General features: G+C 47.4%; 1 protein-coding gene across 2 annotated transcripts in view; it reads left to right on the top strand.

Annotated features, from left to right (window-relative positions):
• Window positions 1–15,470, top strand: part of Reep5 (receptor accessory protein 5) — a 30,107-nt gene extending 14,637 nt beyond the window's left edge. Inside the window, exons 3-5 of one of the 2 annotated variants that reach the window (NM_007874.3) lie at window positions 3,125–3,263; window positions 10,552–10,720; window positions 13,187–15,470. In NM_007874.3, the coding sequence (NP_031900.3) occupies window positions 3,125–3,263; window positions 10,552–10,720; window positions 13,187–13,236 (358 nt within the window). In that variant the 3' untranslated portion in view covers window positions 13,237–15,470. The remainder of the gene's footprint in view (window positions 1–3,124; window positions 3,264–10,551; window positions 10,721–13,186) is intronic. The other variant, XR_003952491.1, reaches the window with a different exon arrangement.
• The last annotated feature ends 6,601 nt before the right edge of the window (window positions 15,471–22,071 follow it).

The following is a 22,071-nucleotide window of genomic DNA, read 5'->3' as shown; positions in this document are numbered from 1 at the left end:
TAAAGCACAGACTGTGTCACCGTGGAGAAGACTGTTCATAAGGAAATCTATTAGCTAGTTCCTCAAGAGAGAGGTTAAGTGAGCAGGGTCACTTGAGTGTTTGGTTATAACAAAGCCCCAGAGAGAAGGAGCCTCAGAGGAAGGAGTAGCTGTCGTCTGCAGCTCAGTGGATCCAAATGAAACCTGCCCCTGTTGTTAAAAAGCACCAGGCTAGGCCAGGCGGTGCCAGTGCATGCGCTTAGCTCCGGCACTCAGGAGGCAGAGGCAGAGGCAAGCAGATCTCTGAGTTCAAGGCCAGCCTGGTCTACCATGAGTTCCAGGGCTACATAGAAAAACCCTGTCTTGCCCCTCCCCCAAAAAGCACTATGTTCATTACAGAGACGTTTAATGAAGTAAAATCCTGCTGACCCAGTGCTCAGGGCTGATTTTATGCTCTCTGAAATCTTTCTGGATACCCATCTTCGTCTGTCTGCACACAAAGACCCAGCCTTTCTTTGTTCACTTGTGTTTTAGCATCAAATTAGAATATGTTTCCATATCTTACGTTTTGGATGTCTTTGTTTTTATCTGTTATAAAGGCTTCAGAATATTTAAAATGTGTTTAAGCCGGGCGTGGTGGCGCACGCCTTTAATCCCAGCACTCAGGAGGCAGAGGCAGGAGGATTTCTGATTTCGAGGCCAGCCTGGCCTACAAAGTGAATTCTAGAACAGCCAGGGCTATACAGAGAAACCCTGTCTCGAAAAACAAACAAACAAACAAACAAACAAACAAAGTGTTTAAATAGTCCATTCCCCCTTTTAAAATGTGTTGTGTGGAACTTCTATAATTTTATAATTTTAATGAATTAGAATCATTTTGATACCACTTTGACCTCTTTGATCTTCATTTTCAAAAACACAGACAGGCAGGCAGTCAGGCAGTCAGGCAGGTGGACATGCTCACACATGTGTGCACACACACATGCACACACACACACACACACACACACACACACACACACATTAGCATGACCAGGTATGTTAGTACGGTCCTACAACCCAGTACTTGGGAGGTAGAAGCAGGAGATGAGCAGCTGAAGGCCAGAGTCAGTTGTACAGCAAATTTGAAGCCAGCCTGAACTACATGAGACCCTGTCTAAAAATATCAACATATCATATATATATGTATGTATACATATATATACACATATACATATATATCATTTATATATATGCATATATATCATTTTTATATATATATATATCATTTATATATATATGAGAATTTTAGTCAACTCATCTTTGAGATGCCTCCAGTTCGACCTTTGTGGTTCCTGATTCCGGTCTGTGAAATTGTAGTGTTCCTGGCTCCCCAGAGCAGCAGACCATCTTTTCCTCCTTAGCTTTGCCTGTCACTCACACGGCCCAGCTTCTTTCTTGCCATCTGCTCTAGGGAGGTAAAGCTCCATTCCCACCTAGAACATGGTGTGAGGCTCGGACAGAGGACACAGAAGCCACAGTGCCAAGCAGAGGTGGTCAGGCTCCGGGTCAGAAAATGCAATGTAGGCTGCAACAGTAATGGACCTAAAGGCCACAGTGTGTCCAGAGAGGCTGTGAATATTTACCCCGGGAGTTCAGAGTTCAGGATCAGTGTCTGCCACTTACGATGAGGCCAGGCCTGTGCATAGAGCCACAGTCGTTGCCAGCCGCCACTGAGAGTGCTCCGGAATGTCTCTGGAGTTTTGCGCCTTTTCCCTTGGCCTTCTAGTCAGTGCAGGAATCAGTAGCTGCCCTTCACTTGCAGCATGTTAGAAACCACAATGGCTACTGGGGTTTTCTTTCTTAGAAGTGAGTAGGGTGGAGCTGTGAAGGCTGGAAATCTGATGATGGTTGTCAAGTTGGCTCTGTGGTGCGGTCAGCTGCACAGCTTGCTTTCTTTTTCTTCTTAAATCTTAGTGTGTTTGGTGTGTGTGTGTGTGTGTGTGTGTGTGTGTGTGTGTGTGTGTGTGTGTGTTGGGGTAGCTTACCCTGGCACCCCTGTTGGGGTCAAAGGACTGTATCAGGTGAGGCGGGGTTCGTTGTTGCCAGCGTGTCCACTGGGGTAGCTGGCCAGTGAGCTTGAGGATGGTTGTCCCCGCCTCCCATCTGCCATCGTAGGGTGGGATTAGACACACTGTACTGGGTTTAGCTTTACATGGCTATGTTCTGGGCATCTGGACCAGGTCCTGACTTCTGTGCGTTACCCACTGAGACATCTGCCCAGCCTCTCTTGTTTATTGTTATTTTTGAGACAGCAGTCCGGCTTGGAACTTGAGATTCTCTTGTTCTCACCTCCCGAGGGCAGGTGCCACCACACCTGGCTCCGGTACAGCTTTCTGAGAACATGTGGCTGGCTGGCACCTTCCACAGCCTGAGTTAGTGGGTCTCAAGAAGGAACTAGATACTGTGTTCTACCGACTCCTCTGGCTGGGTGTGAGCCAGCAGACTTTCACTTTTGGTGGTCCCTCCTCTGCCCCAGTAAGTAGGGGGGGTAGTAGAGGGCCTTCTGGGATTTACACTTTGGGACTATGGCCTCTCTCTGCTCTTTATGCTCCATGACCTGTGGACCTTGGCTTTTCCTAGCACAGGGCAAGATCTGTGGTACCTTACAGAAATAAGATTGCAAACCTCCTATTGTACTTAGCAAACATGAAATGCACATTTTATACCAGACATGTTGCTAGGTGCTGCCAAGTCTGATGGTGAGTTGCTTTTTTCTAATTAAGAAAACGACTCTCTACAGTGGAATGAGCGCAGACTCTGGAGGTGTCCTAGGTACCCAGGCTGTGCTATTGTACCAATGCTGCCTGTCTTCTCTAAGCTAAGGTTCTTCCTCTAAAAACAAAACAAAAAACCAGCAGCAACAAGAAACACCCTACAGGCTATTATGAAGGTTTTAAAAGTTGTTTTTGACAGGGTCTCGTTATGTATCCCTCGCTGGCCTGGAATTTACAGAGATCCTCCTGCCTCTGCCCCCCGAGAGCTGCAGCACACGTGTGCCACAGCTCCTACATCTGCTTGAGGTTTTTGGTGTCAGAGAACAGACTGTGAAGGAAGAGTGGCTCTCACTAATTGGTGGCATATTTTCTTTTACATTGCTTTTCAGAATGAAAGCCATCGAGAGTCCCAACAAAGATGATGACACCCAGTGGCTGACGTACTGGGTGGTATATGGTGTGTTCAGCATTGCCGAATTCTTCTCCGATCTCTTCCTGTCCTGGTTCCCCTTCTACTACATGCTGAAGGTACAGTGGCGTCTGACGGCTCCTCTCTTCCACACATATCTCTCAGACTCCATCTCAGGACCTCTGAACCAGGAGCAGTAGGAGCAAGGGCTCCAGTGTTGGATCCAGTGGTTCTTGTCTCAGATTGCAGAGGCGGAGGCAGGATTCCCCTCTCCCTTCCTCTGTTGAAGGCCTTGTGTCAGTTGCCTGTGGCGGTCCTATGATTGACCCAGGTTAATCTCCATGCAGTGATGTGTGATAGCCTTCACATGCTTTCAGCATTCACAGTGCTGAAGCGGAGTCATTATTTTTGGGAGAAAACCAAAAAATTTCCATAATAGATCTGGAGAAAGAAAAATGTCTAGTTGGTTGAGAAAGTTATCTTGGTAACTTTGGCAGTGTGGTAGTCAGAGCTCAGGCCTGCCAAACCTTGTTTTTGGCACAGGACTAGCCCAGGCTGCCAGCATTTGGGGTAAGGACAGGAATCTGAAGCTCATTTATAACTGGGTCTCTGCGGGCTTCTGGCTTCCCCAGAGGGGAGCGAGGGGGAGAGGGTTGTTCATTACGTGAACATAGTGGTCCTTTCTCAAGCTGTGCTCAGATGGCTGCCCAAGTCTTCCCCAGAAGAGTGGATGTGATGTAGGCACGGCCTCTGGTTCTCAGACTGCAGACTTTGCAAGCTAGAGAAGGTGGAGTGCCCAGCCCCTAGGGGCTCCAGGCTAGCCTCTGTCCCTTTTTATTAGTACAAAGTACATGTGACATAGCTTAAAGATTCAGGTCACTCTGAAAGGTTTTACAAAAAAACAGTCCATTCTGCACCTCCCTTAAAGCTAACCATTGCTGGGGCTGGAGAGATGGCTCAGTGGTGGAAAGTACTTGCTACCCTTGGCGAGGATCCAGGTTCGAATCCCAGCACCCACTCAGTGGTGGAAAGTACTTGCTGCCCTTGGCGAGGATCCAGGTTCGAATCCCAGCTCACAGCTGCCTGGAACTCCAGTTCCGGGGAATCTGCTTCTCTCTTTTTTTTTTTTTTAAAGATTTATTTATTGATTATATGTAAGTACACTGTAGCTGTCTTCAGACACTCCAGAAGAGGGAGTCAGATCTCATTACGGATGGTTGTGAGCCACCATGTGGTTGCTGGGATTTGAACTCTGGACCTTCGGAAGAGCAGTCCGGTGCTCTTACCCACTGAGCCATCTCACCAGCCCCGAATCTGCTTCTCTTCTGGCCTCTGGGGCACCAGGCACATGGAAGCAAAATAAGAGTAAACATTTTAAAAAACAAAAAAGCTCACTTTTTCTCACTTACGGCAACTTAGCTTTGCCATTTCTTGCTCCGTCTGTAAATAAGAGGTGGCTTCCGGGTTTGCCTCTATTCGGTGCAATATTTTGAAAGATGGTTTGGCTCTCTTTCCTCTCCACATCCACGTCCTACCAGATCCTTACAGCCTTTCCATGGCCGAGTCACTCCCATTCACAAAACTACGACTTTGAAGACAGTGTTCAGTCTGGTCTGTAGGTAGCCCACCGAATTTTGGTTTGTTTTTTTTTACACCTAGCAATTGTTGCATATATGTCATATGACCCATTTACAGTTATTTTTATTTGTATACACTTGCATACGTAAATGCTTTCTAATCTGAGGACGCTTGGGTGTGGATCAGGGGGTAGTGTGCTGTCTCGTGCTGTAGTTTTTGGATTTTTCTGGGCTGCAAGCCTGAGCAGGGCTTTGTACATGCTAGGCAAGTGCTCCACCACTGACCTACCCCACCAGCTCCTTAGGCTTAATTTCTAATTCTCAGATATAATAGATGTAGCTTCCTTTGCTGTCTGATCTTAGCCTTCATCTTAGAGAGCCTGTCCACGCGTCCCTCTCTCCCTGCCGTCTGACTGTTCTTGCACTTGCTCGCAGTTACAGCCGTCCTGCAGTGCCATGTGTTGGGACTTTTATTTCATCTATCAGAATTTCCAAACCTAGCTAGTTTTGTCCTGCACTTATCTTAATTTTATTTTACTTGTGTGTGAGAGTAGGTGAATGTGAAAGAGTGTATGTGAATGTGTGTGTGTGGGAGTGAGAGAGACTGCATGCATGTGTGCATGTGTGTGAAGCATGTGTGAAGGTCAGAGGACGCTGTCAGGAGTTGGCTCTGCGTCTCTCATGGGTTCCGGGAATCCGCAGTGGAGCTCTGGCCTTCGGGCTTGCGCAGCTGCCTCACTTCTTTGAGCGTAGAAACAATCTACTGTAAAATTCTGCATCCTTCAGTCGTGCTTCTGCTCCTGACAAGGTCTGTGGCTGATTATGTTGTTTTTCTTTAGAAACAGTGGACTCATCCAGTATCATTATTTTGGTCTGTGAACTGATTTTCCTCCAAGGGATTTATAAACTCTTTCAGGCTGTGGAATAAATGACACGCCCTTTATGTCCTACTTAGCTTTTAATTGTGGACTCGACCCAAACTAGAGAAGCGGGTCTCCTGAAGGACTCGCCGTCAGACTAGCTGAGGGCTTGTCCTTGGGAGATTATTTTGATCACTAATTGTTGTAGGAGGACACAGCCTGTTCCCTGGCAGGTGGTCCTGGGCTGTACAGAAAGCCAGTTACCCTGAGAATGAGTGAACCAGCGACCAGTGTCCCTCACCCATGGTGCCTGCTTTGTTACCGCGGAGTTCCCGCCCTGCCCACCTTCGCTGACAAAAGTTATAACAAACCCTTTCGTTCCCTAGGTTGCTTTTTGTGAGACTGTAGTGTCACTGCAACAGAACTAAAAATAGGATACTTCAATATAAAAAGGGGAACGGGCTGGAGAGATGGCTCAGCAGTTAAGAGCACTGACTGCTCTTCCAGAGATCCTGAGTTCAATTCCCAGCAACCACATGGTGGCTCACAATCATCTGTAATGAGAGCCCGATGCCCTCTTCTGGTGTGTCTGAAGACAGCTACAGTGTACCCACATACATGAAATAAATAAATAAATCTTTAAAAAAAAAAATGGGTGGTGATGGTAGGGAACTGGCTCCCTCTCCTGCTCTTTTCTTGTTTTGCTGTGGTTCAGGGCGAGCGGCTGCCTCTGTTTTCTTTTCCCTTAGCAGGGTTTATGCTCAGAAGGCCTCAGATGACTGTGCACAACTTGAATGATTGATTTTGTTTTGATTTTTCGAGACAGGGTCTCATTGTATAGCCCTGGCTGTCCTGGCACTCACTCTGTAGACCAGGCTGGCTTCGAATTCACAGAGCTTCACCTGCCTCTGCCTCCTACATGCTGCTATCAAAGGTGTGCATGCGCCACCACGGCACCACCGCCCGGTTTGAACAATTGATTTTATTTTATTATTTTTTGAACAATCTATTTTAAATTCAGCTTGTCTCCTTCTCTGGCTATATTGCAAAGGCTTTCCAAGGTCTAGATTTCCTTTTCCCCTTAATTATACAGGTTTTCATAAGGCCATTTTATACAAATACATATTGTATATTGAGGATATTTCCCTTATTTGTTTCCCTGACAGTTTTTTTTTTCTACTTACATGTCCTCAGAACATAAATGGTCTTGTGTGTCTAAGACTTAGGTTTCTGACTGATTCATTGTAGCATAGTGGGAAAAGTTGACACATAAAATCATTTTCTGCAGTGGTGGCCCATATCCTTAATCCCAGCACTTGGGAGGCAGAGGCAGAGGCAGGTAAATCTCTGAGTTCAAGACCAGCCTGGTCTACAGAGCAGGTTGCAGGACAGGCAGGGCAGTACAGAGAAACCGAGTCTCAAAAAAAAAAAAAATTCAGTCTCAGTCTCCCATGTTTCTTCTTCTTCTCCCTCCTCTCCCCACTCCCTCCCTCCCTCCCTCTCTCCCCCCACCCCCTCTCGTGTATGTGTGTGTGTGTGCCTGTGTGTGCCTGTGTGTGCGTTTGTTGCCGGGGATTGACCTCTGGGCCTGGTGCATTTTCAGGCAAGCACTGTATCACTGAGTATCTCCAGCCTTTGAAACACATTTTCTCTGGCGTTAGTTTAAACTCTGACCATGACAGTCCCCTGACTATCAGTTCTAGCTCTACTCTTGGATGGTGATAGCTCTGAGACACAGGCAGTCGCCTGGCTTGTTGTCGTGTATGGATTCATTGTGTCTGTGCTGATGCCACAGCAGCCTCGTTAGAGCGGTGTGTGCCCTTCATCTGAGCTGTCAGTTAGAGTGGGCTCCTCTGGCTGTCTCTAGAGTTATCTATCAGCTTGAAGGAGAGCTTGACAAGAAGCATGGTCACCTCTGTGTGAAAAATAGTTCGAAGATGGAGCTCTGAAAGCTGGTAGCTGGGTATTGCCATGAGAGTTAAACAGTAATTAACCTTTTTAATATGAGAACTGGCAAGTGCTGAGGATGGAGGTAGAGAGCAGTAATTATTTTACTGTCTCAAGACAGTTAGCTAGAGAGTACCAGGAAGTACCAAGTGGATAGCTGGCTGTATATTCTACAGAGTAATCACATTGACGACAGAACTAGAAATGTTTGAGCTGGTCCCATCTGTTAGTCTTGCCTTAATTCATCCATAAGAGAGAATCAGCCTGACTGGATTGCTCAAAGGTAGTGTCTCTGTCGGTGGGTGATATTTCAGAGGGTTCCAGCAATAGTGGGGACTTTAGATGATACTGTGGTCCTCCTGATAGCAGATAAAAAAAAGCCATCACGGGGCTGGAGAGATGGCTCAGTGGCTGCTCTTGCAGAACTCAGGTTCAATTCCCAGTACTGACATGGTGGCTAATAGCCATCCATAACTCCAGTTCCAGAGTAATTTAATGCCCTCTTCTGACCTCTGTGGGCACTGTATGCACATATGGTGCACATATGTACTTGTGGGCAAAGCATTTGTGCAATAAAGTAAATAAATGCAAAAAATAAAAAGAAATGATTTTCCTAAAACCCTACAGAACAGAAAAAGGACTCAGACGTGCTCGCTTGCCTGCGCTCATGAGATAGGCCCTTTTGATTGTTCATCTGGTCAGCTGTTAGCATTTCACCTTGGTGCTTTCTTTTGATGTGAATATATGTCTCTGTCAATAATTTATTCCTGAAAATGAGACATCCTATGTTTTAAAAAAAGATAGTAGCCAGAAACATATCCCTCTCCTTTCTTTGAAGTTTCAATATTCTGTGCCGGAGTCCAGCCGGCATGAAAGGGCCCTAAGGAAAGGCAGTGATGGGGGCTGGAGTCAGTGGTGAGGGCAGCATTTATTTATCCTTGGCAGTTCTTCTGTCTGTAACTGTTTGCTAATAAAGGCCAAAAGCTGTTGGCTTCTTATAATAAACTCTTTCTGTTAGCATCAGGAGATTAAAAAAAAAGAAGAAGAAGAAGGCTTAATTGTTAGGTTCCCTTCTCTCTGGCTCACGGACCAGACAAGAGGTTTGGGCTCATTAATTCTTTGTGAACCAGGAAGAAAAGAGAAGGAAAGAAAGAAAATAGTTTACATAGGCAGTATGCACAGATACATACACACACACACACACATGCACACACACACACACACACACATTCTGGTCAGGCCTGACCACCTATCTCATCAGCTCCACAAGTGTTCTTGCATACTTACACACATACACACATATCTACCCATGTATGTATATACAACAGACATATACATATATACATTTGGTGGGTGGATGGGGCAGAGCCCCAGATGCCACACTTTGTTCTTTCTTCTGGCCTGCTTATACCCTCTTAGACAAAAGTTTTTTAGAAAATTAGCTTATAAATAAAATGTCACATAAAAGGGGAGTCACAGAAGGATGTTGATATTAAATTCAAAGCAGTATTTCATTTGATAAGCTCACTATATGTTCAGGGCAACAGTTACATGTGACCTCATTTTATCATAGTGCACATCTGTGCCTCATCTGACCTAGAATGTTTTCCCTTGATCACAGATTTGTCCCAAGCCTATTTCTCTTCCTGGCGTAATTGTGAAGCTCATTTTATGCCTTATTATGCAGCCTTTACTTACTATTTAATGAGGAATGAGCACATTTTATTCTTGATTCTAACTTTATTATATATTTCTGGCAAAATAACTAAAACCATCTCTTAAAACTTTGTTCCTAAAATTATTTGAATCAAATGAGGAATTCAATAAAATCATTAGCTCATCTAAACAGTATTAACTCATGAAAGTTCATTTTTATGTTGATCTGAGGGAAGAGGCATGTCAGCTGCAAGAAGCAATCCTGAGTTGAAGTCTCTTGGGACCTTGCCTCTCAGAGCTCAGCCATCATAAGCCATGGTAGGCCACCTCCAGGAAAGTCACCTGCTAGCCTTAGCCTCTCCTAGATGGCTCCTGACAATTTTGCCCATGCTGGCCTTGAACTTGTATGTTAAAGTGCAGTGGCTGGGGCTACAAGCACTGTTGTACACTCAGCTCTCCCTTACTTTAATTACGTGTGTGCAGGGTATGTGCGCTCACCTGCGTGTGCCCCACCCCCACACCAGCCCCACACACGGGGCCGGCGATCTAAACTCAGACCCTCATCTCCCGAGCCCCTTCTGCATTATTTGTTATTACTAGGCTCTTAAGAAGAAGGAGTTCAGTCAGACAAGATGGTGCAGAACAGTGAGTGATTGCTGTGCAAGCCTCTCACCCTGAACTTGATCTCCAGAACCTATAGTGAGGGAGAGAAGTGATTCCTGAAAGCTAGCCTTTGACCTTCAAGTGTGTACCTGCACTCACACACATGCCCCATATCTCAAATCATATCACACACACACACACACACACACACACACACACACACATGGTGTAAAACATAATGGGTTTTACTAGACATATTTGTGTTCCTTTATTTTCCTCTCTCTGTCTCCCATTATTATTTGTTTATTTACCTATTTATTTTAGACATGGTCTCACATATCCCAGGTTGGCTTCACTTCCTGTATAGCTGTGGATGACCTTGAATGTCTTGCTTCACCTCCACACAGTGATGGAATTGTGGGCTGGTACCACCGTGCCCAGCTTCTGTGGTGCTGGGGGGTTAGCCCAGGAGGTTGACTGAGCTAGGCCAGCAGTGTAACGACTGAGCTGTGGTCCTAACCTCTCTCTGTCTCTTCCTTCTCTTTCTTGTGAAATGCAGCCTCACTGTGTCGCTCAGGCCACCTCGTTACTGGTTGTGCTTTTTCCATCTGAAAGAAAGTGCCTCCTATCAGCCATTAGACAACACTGGGGCACCAGTGGGGATGTCAGAAACAACGCTGTCTGCTGTCCCTGGTGTGGGGGAGGGGGTGTGTGGAGTCCCAGCGTGTCCGGGTTCGTTCTCACCAGCTTTCTGTCCCCTGCAGTGTGGCTTCCTGCTGTGGTGCATGGCCCCCAGCCCGGCTAATGGGGCTGAGATGCTCTACAGGCGAATCATCCGTCCTATCTTCCTCAAGCACGAGTCCCAGGTAGACAGTGTGGTGAAGGACGTGAAGGACAAAGCCAAAGAGACTGCAGATGCCATCAGCAAAGAAGGTAAGCCTTGGGGACAGCTTGTGCACTGTGTGGAGAAGATGCCATGCCCTAGGCTCAGATGACAGGTGCACTGGACACCTGTCCTCCCCCACATCCTCAGCTTCTTCCTCAGTCATCAGGTTAGAAAAGTGACTTTTCCACCGCAGGCAGAGTTGAGCACCAGCTAGATGGATGTCTGTATATCCAGTTCAGGCAGGCCTGCAATTAGCAATCAAGAAAATGCCCCAAGACATGCCCAAGGCCAGTCTGATGGAGGCAGCTTTGCAACAGAGGCTTCTCCTCCTCAGGTGAGCCAGGTTGAAATCAAGATCAGCTGTCATGAGGGCTTCCTGAGTCTGACCTGAAAAATCAACAGAGGAGACCTCAGGGTAGACTATTCAGGAACTGCTTGTGGAAAAAAGCTTGGAGGCAGAAGACATAAAGGAAACACAGAAGGATGGCAGGAGCAGGGTCAGCCAGTGGGCGGGGCTGGGCAGCCAATAGGCGGAGCAGGGACAGTCAGTGGGCGGGGCGGGGCGGGGTCGGCAGGGGCTCCCCCCAGTCAGTGGGAAGGCCATTGGCTTAGACTGCTGCTGGAGAAGTTTGAGCAGAACAGTGTGTGGGCCACTGTATGAAGAGTGGACTAAGGGGCTTTAGCTCAGCCGGTAGAGCATTTGCCTAGCAAGAGCAAGGCCCTGGGTGGGTTCCGTCCTCAGCTCAGGGTTTGGGGGGATGTGGGCCGAAGAAGGAAGGAAATATTAGTCTAGTTAGGATGTTGTGATCTGGCAAGAGGTGGTGGCCTCATGATTTGTAGCAGCGACAATAAAGTAGCAACAGTAAGCATGGAAATCTTGCTTGCTTTTTAAGGTGGGGCAGCAGGATTTGCTTTTTAAGGTGGGGCAGCAGGATTTGCTTAGGAGTTTGAGAGAGAAAGAAGCCGAGACCAGGACTTAAAGCTGGAGCAGTTCAAAGACAGACTTGCCATTGAGGTGGGAAGACTGGGTAGCAGAAAATACAACATCCTGTCCTGGGCAGATGTCTGAAGTGTCTATTAGATAGAGACCTGTGTGGAGCAGTCAGATAGCCACTGGGTACAGATGTTGAGAACCTCAGGAAGTGGGCTTACACTGAGGGTAAGAAATGAAAGTGCACTGCCAGTTGGCTGCACCAGCCTGGAGAGGCTGATCAGGATAGCAAGACAGCCAGAGAGTATTGTACAATGAGGTGTCCATCACGCCACGTGCCCTAAGGGTTAGGTGAGAGGAGACCAAGAGACGACCGTCAGTCTCAGCAGTGAGAAAGGACTAGTGACCCAAAGAAAGTGGCTTTTTGGGCACTGGGAACAAACACCTGATTGGAGAGATTTAAGAGACCAGGAGCTGTGTCCTGAGAGAACAGGAAGATATCTGGGGAGGACACAGGGTCATGAGACTCCAAAGACCCTTCTTACAGTAGGAGAAACATCATGTTTGAAAGTGATTAGGAATGGCCAGTAGAGCTCACAGGGTAGGGGCAGGGAGCTGCTGCCCACACCATGCCCTCAAGCAGACTAGAGATGGATGGCATCTAGTGTACCACAGGGTGGGTAGCCAGGGCTGGGACGTTTTGGACAGGAGGGGTCGGTGTTAGAGAAGCTGGTTTTGAGTGTGCAGCTGGGAGCTTCAGTTTGCTCAATAAGAAGAAAAGAGAAGTGAAGGAGCGGGGAGGATGGAGGAACAGGAGGAGGCATGGATGCTGTCTAGGAAGAGGCTGGCATAGCGGGGTCTCAGTGAACATTTCAGGTATCACAGGCCGTCAGGCTGCGCAGTTCTAGCTTTGGGTCATGAAAGGAGACCCCGAGTAGGATTTAGAAATTGGAAGAAAGTTGGTGGGAGAGACGGCCCACTGGTTCTCTGATGGCTCAGCATCACTGGGGATCTCTCACACAGCTAGCTGAGAAAGACGCGTTTCCCCCTTGATGTCAACTTTGCCTGGCGATTTGAAGGGAGTGAGGGGAGAGCGGTTGCCAGAAAGCTTGTGGACAAAGGGATTCCTTGGCTCTCACTGGGAGCCTCTGGGCCCCATCAAACCCAGCTGCTGTCCGTGCCATCTCACTGTGCACCCCACTCTTCGGTCTCCCGACACTTCCTGCCTTGGGGGGAATAGTAGCTCAGTGAGCAAGTCTAGGCGGGTATAGTGTGGTGTGGGTTCTGTCCTAACTCTGGTCACCATGACCATCTCTGCTGCTTTGATGATTGAAGGACACAGGACAGATTGTCCAGGTGAGGATGTCATACAAGCCTCAAGGCTAGATGACCTTCGAGAGTTCTGCCGACATTTTAGGATTTGTGTCTATTTCCTGGAAGCCTTCTTAGCCTTGACCACAAGCCTCCGTGTGTGCTCATCAGCACACAAGTCACCCGCCTTAGTCACCACCTTATCTAGTAGCCAGGGAGGATGGAGCTTACAGTACAAAAGTCCTTCATACATTTTCTTTTCCCTCAACAGTCAAGAAAGCTACAGTGAACTTGCTGGGCGATGAGAAGAAGAGCACCTGAGGCCTGGCCGGGCGCCCCTCCCCCCCCACCCCCTGGAGCTCTGTGTCATGCTAGGGACAGTGGCACAGTCGTTGGATAATGTTGCCTTGGAAACTTCCCGCTGTATTAAAAATGGAATGTGTTGTAAGCTGCTTTGCCTTTGTTGTCGTATATGTAGAAAGCATTTTCATTTAAACCTAACAGAGTGGGCAGTACCTCAAGTGTTTAAAATATTTTGCTGTGTAGGAAGACATGTCACTATACTCCAGGAAATACAAAAGAGGGTTGGGAATCTCTGTCTGTAGGCCCCGTGCTCTGCGGGGCTCACTCTGCATGCGTCTCCTTGTGCTTACAGTTAGGAAACCTTTGTGGTTGTGCTTCACGCAGTGTATGATTATATATATATATAGTTCTGTGTTTTAATGTATCTGGGCATATACATATATATGGAAAATGTTATTGTTTGGCTAGAACATGCACAGTGCTTGTGAGGAAGAGGCCAGGAGAGGCTTGTAGACGCCACCTGTGACCTGAGAAGGGAGACCACCTGCCGAGGCTGGAGGTCTGAGCTTCCAATAACGTTTCAGAAATCAATGCAAGCGAGTAAGACTCGAACCCGTGATCAGCTCCAGTTTCCCAGGAAACAGTGGCACCATCTCCCCTGCTCCTCCTCTGAGATGCTGAAATGCCAGCCATTTATGGTTTACCTGAAAGCTGGCTAACAAGGTCCTTAGTCTCTCCTCCCAAACTCTTTAAAAACTAGTTCATGGCACCTCCCAAGACAGACATCCCACCTCCCATTTTTTAAAAACACGATCCCACGTAGCCCAGGATAACCTCCAAATCCCAGCTGCTGCTCATTGTAGCTTGTGCCCCACGGCTGGCATACGTGTGTGTTCTTGTTCCTGTCAGCAGCACATTGCGCTGATGACGTCCAGCTCTAAGAGCCATTCTGGGCAAGTGAAGGGCAGTGGCTAACAGCTGTTGTCGGTCCAGCAGTGGCTGGGTTAAACTTTCTACTCTTTTTTGGTTTTATGGCCAACCTCAAGAGGTCTCCTTACTTTACAATTCATAATTATTAGCATTCCCTTAAAAATCTCGTTCAGTTTTAGGTTTTGTTTTGACAGATAGAATAAAGTTTAAGTGACTGCCCATGGCCTGATTGGTCAGAGGTTTGGGTCTAAAAATCTGCAGTTTGCACCATATGCCAGCGTCCCAGCCTTTGAGTTAGTCTGAAGTGGACTAAAGGAGTTGTCTACCAAAGTTAACAACAGGAGTTACTTTCAAGACAAATAGATAGTAATTCTCCTCCAGATGACTAAGATCATAATAATATGATATTAAATATTAACAATACAAAATAAGAGGCACTGTGGCCCTAGCGTAATATGGGTCACTGTGTCAGTTTTCCTGGGGATAGCAGTCATTAGGCTTCATATGACTTAGGGGAGATCTTTTTAGAAAATAAGAACTATTGTTTGGATAAAGTCAATTGTTAGGCTTTAAACATCAAAAATATTTAGGTCCTTATAAGTAAAAGCACGTTTTTCTTGTTGGCAGAATGAAAATTACAGTGTAGCATATAGGAGCAGAGTGTTAATATACAAAATACTTTCTGTGGGGAATGGGCAGGCAGGGAATGATGCTTACGGTTAGAGATTGTATTGGTGGAAACGCTGCAGTGAAATAAACTCCAAAAGTAATTTTGCTGCATCAACCCCACAACTTTGCGGGAGACTCCCTGCTACTTTCTGCAGCTGTCAATGGGAGAAATCATGAATCGACTTCTGCCTACTGGTCCTTCCCAAATAAAGTGTCATGGCTTAAGTGTTGAAAATGAGCTGAGTTTGTGTCTGGCTGGAAACAAAGCATTTATTTGTATCTGAGTGGTATTTCCTAGGCATATAAAGTTCTAGAATTCTTGCTAAACATTAAATGTCCCAAAGAGTTCGTGCAGCAATTATTTCCTGACATTGTGGGAAGGTCCTCCATCCACACCTGCAGAAAACAGCCAAGGCCTGTAAGGAAGTTCTTGCCTGTCCTCAGGTGTGAGTAGAAATGATGTGCCCAGTGCCTCCTTACACGTTCCCAGACTCCCCTGGCTGCCTGAACCTGGAAGAGTACTGAACTCTATGTGGACTGTTCTTTCCTGTGTGTGTACATATGTGACAAAGGTTACTGGCTGAACAAAGTGACAATTAGAAGAATTACAACATATACTCAAATAAAGATTATGTTTATGTGGTCTCTCAAAATACCTTTAAAATGTTGTTTTATTACATTGTGTGTGTGTGTGTGTGTGTGTGTGTGTGTGTGTGTGATATGTGGGCATACACATCATAGTGGAGGTCAGAGGACGATTTGGTTGTTTCCTTCAACCATATGTTGGGACCAAACTCGGGTTGTCAGACTTGATGGCCAGTGCCTTTACCCACAAACCTTCTCTGACCTCAGGATGTCTTGCTGTGCTGTGTTTCAGAGTGGCTGACCTCTCAAAACTGAAACCCCAGATAGGCATGACTATAAGTAACTAGCCATCTTCAGTGTTTGCTTATTGTATTTACTTTAAATTTTGCTAAGATCTGGGTTAGGAAGAGAAAATTCCCACAAAATAAGATGAAATCTGGTAGTTTAGTGAGAATTGGATTTTATTAACCCCATCCCGCCCTGGGGTTGTACTTTCCCCACTAGCGATTGGTTTGTTAAAGGAAGGCTCCCTCCAGAAAGCAAATCCATCGATCCCATCTACCAATGATTAGCCTGGATTGGGAGGAAACACAACTCAGTGCTTTCCGCCTGCACAGAGCATTCCTGCAAAGAACTCTCACAGACGGGCAGTGCAAATACACAGCACAGTAACCACCGTTAGGGTCTACTGTGCAGTCCATGCTGGCCTTAAAATCACCCTCCTCCTCACCCTCCTCCCCAGCCTTCCCAGGGCTAGGATCACAGGCATGTGACACCCTCAACACCTCCTCCGTGGGCCTCTAAATAATTCTGTACCTTCTGTCCTAAGACCAAGACTGAAAAGAAGAAGGGAGAAAACACACCAACACCCTCCCCCAGCTTGAGAATGTTCTTTGAAACAGCACTTCTGTGGTGCAGTAGAAGCTTAGCATTGTGTGTGAATCCACATTTTGTTACCAGCACTAAAGCCAAACAGGAGCATGCTCTCTGGTCTCTCTCTCTCTCTCTCTCTCTCTCTCTCTCTCTCTCTCTCTCTCTCTCTCTCATTTATTTTATGTATATGAGTGCCCCGTCCCTCGGGACAGTGGAACAGGGTCTGAAGATTACCTGTGGAGAGAATAGGGGACAAGAAACACGAAGAACAGACAGCAAGTCAGGAGGTCTGGTCAAGCTGACAAATTTTTATTGTTCCCACACAGGTTATATACTCACTGAAGCAGGATATGGGATAAGGGAGGTGGAGGGGAGTCGCTTTGTTTCTGGAGGAATGCACCTGTTCCCGAAAGCAGGCTATTGGCTAGGTAAAAAGTTTAGCAGGAAAAACAGAACAGAATGGGTTGCTAGGTACCTGTCCACAAGATCTATAACTATTTGTTCTCAACTGGGGGTAGTACTTTCCTACAGAGGCCAAGACTTTGTGCCAGTAAGCACTTATGGCTGACAAGGCAGTTAACGTTCAAGCAAGGTCGCTCCCAACATATGAGTACACTGTCACTGTCTTCAGACACACCAGAAGAGGGCATCAGATCCCATTACAGATGGTTGTGAGCCACCATGTGGTTGCTGGGATTTGAACTCAGGACCTCTGGAAGAGCAGTCAGTGCTCTTAACCACTGAGCCATCTCTGCAGCCCGGGTCAGTGTTTCCTTTCCCCGTTTTTCTTGTGTGTTTGTAAACATGCTGTAATATTAACTCTTAATCTCCCATGAGACAAAAGACCAGAAAACAAAATGGTTGACAGAGGCATGCAGCCCTCACCTCCGGCAAGTCAGAAGTGTTGGCTGTGTTGCTGCATTGTGAGGTGGTTGGATCATTGGAGAACACTGGACTCCAGAGGACACGGAAACCCTGTTAGATTTAGTGATCTGGAGCCACATAGGAAATGCTCCAACACCCACTGCCTAGCTCTGGAGACAGGACCTACCCAGCACGTGTGCTGCCCTTGGGGTTGCAGGACACTTGGGTACAAACTGCCCAGTAGCCTGACTTTGGAGAAGGATTTACTGTCATCTTCCAGTAGGTGAGCCACCATGTGGTTGCTGGGAAATGCAGGGTGCCAGGACCAGGAGCCATCTTGAAGAAGGCAGGGGTACTGTTTAAATTTAGACCGCTGTAGGAGTCAGAATCCCTGGCAGGCCCCATCCCCGGGGCCCCACAGGCATTACACTGCAATGTTATGGGGTGTATCTATTTGCTTTTTGAGTCTAACTTGGTCATCGGAGTAGCCAACCCGAGCCCACTAGATGTCCTGCAGTACAGGGACCTGGTATTGGCAAGGGTGGAAGGTGGTGCCTGCAAGAACCACATCAGGGAATTTGCTCTGAAACCTCAGTCTAGCTGGGGCAGGAGTGGTCCTGCTGCCCCTCCGATTGCACTGAGCTTGGGCCCTGTTAATGCAAGAGTGGGAGCAAACACCAAGCTTCCCACTGGTGTCTTACTACAGGAGCACACTGGGGGCCCTTGAGGAATTCCTCGACTTGGGGAGTGTTCTGGCCTCTGAATGCACAAGTCTAGGGGCTTTGGGGAGGAAGTTCGCCCAGTGAAGCCCAACTCCCGGGTTATAAACTACTACTAAAGCAGAGGAGAAGCATGGCTCCTGCTGCTCACCTACATGGCCCCCACTTCAGCCCCGCCTCTGCACCTTGTGCAGTGTTAGATGTGAGAGCGTAGGGTGTTCCTGTGCCACCTCCCCCTCTGTACCATTCTGGTCCACACTACTGACTCCCTGGAAGCCAGTGCTTGTCTGCTAGGGCCAAGGGCATTTGCTAGTTGCCCAGATGGCTTTGAACTTGTGGTGATCCACCTGCCTCAGCCTCCCTAGTGCTGGAATTACAGATTCCGAGAGATGCTACTCTTGGCTGTGAAGTAGGCTTTTAAAATTACATTATTTATGTGTTTGTCTGTATGCACACGTGGCCTGAATATGTAAAGGTTCACGTGTGGAGGTCTGGGGATACTGAAAGGAGTCGATTTTCTCCTTCCAACTGGTGGGTTCCAGGAACCAAACTCAAGTTGCCAGGTCTACGCAACAAGCACTTTGCCCGTTGAGTCCTCTCTTTGACCTTGAAAGAACATTTCTACAACTGGTAATTTGTAGTTGAACCTGTGACGTATTTTTAAAATTAAGTAAATAAAAGTACAAAATATTCAATTTCAAAGAAAACAGCAGGTTTCCATGTAATAAAATATATAATTATAAGAAACCAAAAAATCAGAACAACATCATCATTAACAACAACAACAACACACTTCCTAGTGTCTCCAACTTTAACACATGCAAGAACCGCCTAGGGAGTCTCTTAAATGTATTTGAATTCTAGGCTGGGCCAGCACTATTGAATTTTTTCACAAGTTCCCAAGGGAGGCACTAATGGATCTTAGATATCTCTGTCTCTCTCTCCCTCCTCTTTTCCTCCCTCTCTCCTCCTCCTGTCTCTCCCTTCTCCTTCCTCCCTGCCTCCCCTCCCCCTCACCCACCTTTTTTTTGCCTGCCTTTCCCTCCCTCCTTTTATTTGGCTATCCCTGGTATCCTACCATGAGCCTTGCACAAGTTAACTGAGTGTAGCACTGAGCCGCGTTCCCAATCCTACTCTACACTTATTTGTAGATTTCCAGACTCAGCTAGGGCTGGACTGGATGATAATACCAACTGTAAGTAGTGATTCAATTAGAGAATGTATTGGTAGGAAAGGAAGATGGCAGGCATACAAGTGTATGACAGGGGAAAGAAAGAGAGGAAGCAATAAGGAACCCTCCTTTTCTGCAGATGAAAGTCAATGCCAAGCTTGGAGAGGATGCTGGGCAGGGCCACTGAAGGCCCACCACCCACCATTCCAAGCAAGTGCCAGCTGATCTCAGGTCAGAGCAGCTAAGAGGGAAAATGTTAGCAAGGTTCCACGGAGCATAACAAGATTCCGTGGCTGTGTTCTGTGTTTTCTCAGGGACCGTGCTGGGCACAGCCATGAGGGGGCAGGCTCTTCCTTAACCTCCATTTGCTGTCATTTTCCATGAGCCGACCCGCCTCTTCATCCTGGAATGCGGCCACAGGGCTGCCAGGTATCTCCCCACCAACACCAAGGGCCAGGGCTGGCTCTCATTGTTCCCGCTAAGGCCCAGGGCTGTGCCTTCACGTGACTTTGCTTCTGCTCACAGCACTGCACGTGGTATCTGTCCAGTTCTCCTGAGCACTTTCTCACACATCTTTCGTAAGAGTCACCAAGCCTTTCATCCGCTCCTGGTTGTTTCTGTGCTTTCTGAATCCAGTTTGCATGCCCGTCTAAACCCTTCAGATCTGCAAGAATGTCTCCTACGTCATAAAGGTCATGTTATACTGTGGGTTCAGCAAAGCCATCAACGCCCTGCACGAGTCCCTAGGTCCCTAATCAATCAAGCTTTTTAAAATTTTATTTTTAATTGATGTTTTATGAGTATGGGTGTTTTGCTTGCATGTATGCCTGTGCATCATATATTCGCCTGGTGCCCAAGAAAGCCATAGGACAATGGATCCCTAGAAACCAGAGTTAAGATGGTTGATGGTTGTGAGCTGCCATGTGGGTGCTGGGAGGAGCAGCCAGTGCTCTTAGCCGCTGAGCCATTTACTCTCCTGTAAATGGCCCTGTCCAGCCTGTGAACTGGGCATCAAACACTACATCTCTATGCCTATCTTTCTGCAGTGTTGGGTGTTTCTCTGCTGTCCTCCAGTCACTGATGTTGATGGGGACCTCAGCTGGTGATACCCAACTGTCTCTAACGGCTCATATGGGCCAATCCATAAGGGTCTGATTTTCCTCATATTACCTCAGATTATGCACTTTGTCTTAACAATCTTGAAAGGATGTAGACTCTCCAAGGAGACAAGCCTTTGGGCATGTCTGTATCTAGATTAGGTTAATTGAAGTGGGAAGATCCACCCTAACTTAGGGTAGCTCCATCACATGGGGTTTGGGACTGAATAAATGGAAGAACACACAGGCACACAAGCAGTCATGCCTTCCTGACTGGGTCGGATGTGACAAATGCCTCCAGCTTCTGCTAGCAGGCTTCCTACCAGGATGGACTGTATCCTCCAACTGTGGGCCAAAATAAACCCTCCCCTCCTTCCCTCCCTCCCTCCCTCCCTCCCTCCCTCCCTCCCTCCCTCCCTCCCTCCCTCCCTCCCTCCCTCCTCTTTTCCCTCTCCAACTCCCTCCCCTCCTCTCCTCTGCTCCCTCCCTTCTGCTCCCTCTCCCTCCTCCTCCTCTTCCTCTCTTCTCCCTCCCTCTTTCCTCCTGCTCCCCCCTCTCCTCTGCCTTCCTCCTCCCTCTTCCTCCCTCCCTCCCTCCCTAACCCTCCCCCTCCCGCTGTTCCTTCCTTAAGTTGCTTTGCCAGGTACCCTGTTGCAAGACCTCATAGCTGGATAGTTATGCACGCAGGGTCTCCACTCCCATAGCACTCACTGACTGTTCTCATCTGCACCCTTGTCCTACCGTCTTGAGAGCCATGCTGCGACAGGTTTTCTCTTTTCTCTTTATAACTTAGGCTACTGAGGTGGCTAAAGGCACTTGCCGTCAAGCCTGGTCCCTAGGGACACACAGAGTAGAAGCAGACACCCAACTCCTTCAAGTTATCCTCTGATTTCTGTGGCACATGTGTACACACACACACACACACACACACACACACACACACGCGTAGTAATTAAAAACATTCTTTCTAGTCTTTCTGCTGGGGCTGTAACTCTGTTGGCAGAATGCTGGGCTCAGTCCCCAGTACCAAATCCACCAGACTGGGTGCACTCAGGCCTGCAACCCCAGCCTTCCAGTAGTGAAAGAAGGTGGGGGGGGCGTGGGTTCAGCTCAAGGGTATTCCTGGCTATAGCCTGTTTCTGGCTGGTGTGGGCTATAAGAGACCTTGTTCTCAAACAGCAAGTCTTTTCCAAACCAACAGTTCAAAGGAAAACTATTTCTGGTTATCATAATGTCCTTCATACGTCATGGGTTGTCCCTTCCTCTGTGCGTAAGGTCAGACCCAGGGCTATCTTCTGTCCCTTTGCTCCCTCTTCACTGCCTGGGTCTGAGTTTGGGGCTCCCGGGAAGTGATACAGCGCAGGTCTAATTTCACTTCCCCTTGAGAATCCCAGCAGGAAGGGACAAGCCAGTGCCTCCATCTCTTGTTTTCCCTTTCCCTTTCCTGGCCAAGTCAGCAGCTGGTGTGGACAGTGACATCTGCATGTCTGTTTCATACAATAGAGCAAATACCTCTACCTCATACAGTACCTCCTAGACACAGGCCATTTTTTTTTTCTAGGAATACCTCAGCAGCATGTCTTATTGCCCAGAGCAAAGGTCGCACCACTGACAGACACCATAAACGGCTTAAGATCCTATCCCATATACACTACTTTCAAGGATTGTAATTATATACTTTTTTCCTTTAGAAATTCGTGTGAATGCCTGCATGTATGTCTTTGCACCACATGTGTATTTGATGTTCACAGAGGCCAGCAGAAGGTGTTGGGTTACCATGGTACCATGGAGTTAAGATGGTTATGGGCTGCCATGTGGTTGCTGAGATTGGAACCTGCAAGGATAGCAAGTGCTTTGAACTGTTGAGCCATCTCTCAGGCCCCTGTGACACATTCACTAGCTGATCAGCCATTTGGAGACATCTCTATGCTCATCGGTGGAGCCC

Source organism: Mus musculus, chromosome 18, assembly GCF_000001635.26.
Source record: "Mus musculus strain C57BL/6J chromosome 18, GRCm38.p6 C57BL/6J".
NCBI classification, from domain to species: Eukaryota; Metazoa; Chordata; class Mammalia; order Rodentia; family Muridae; genus Mus; species Mus musculus.
Note: the sequence above shows the minus strand (reverse complement) of the source record. Positions and strands in the feature narration are given on the sequence as shown.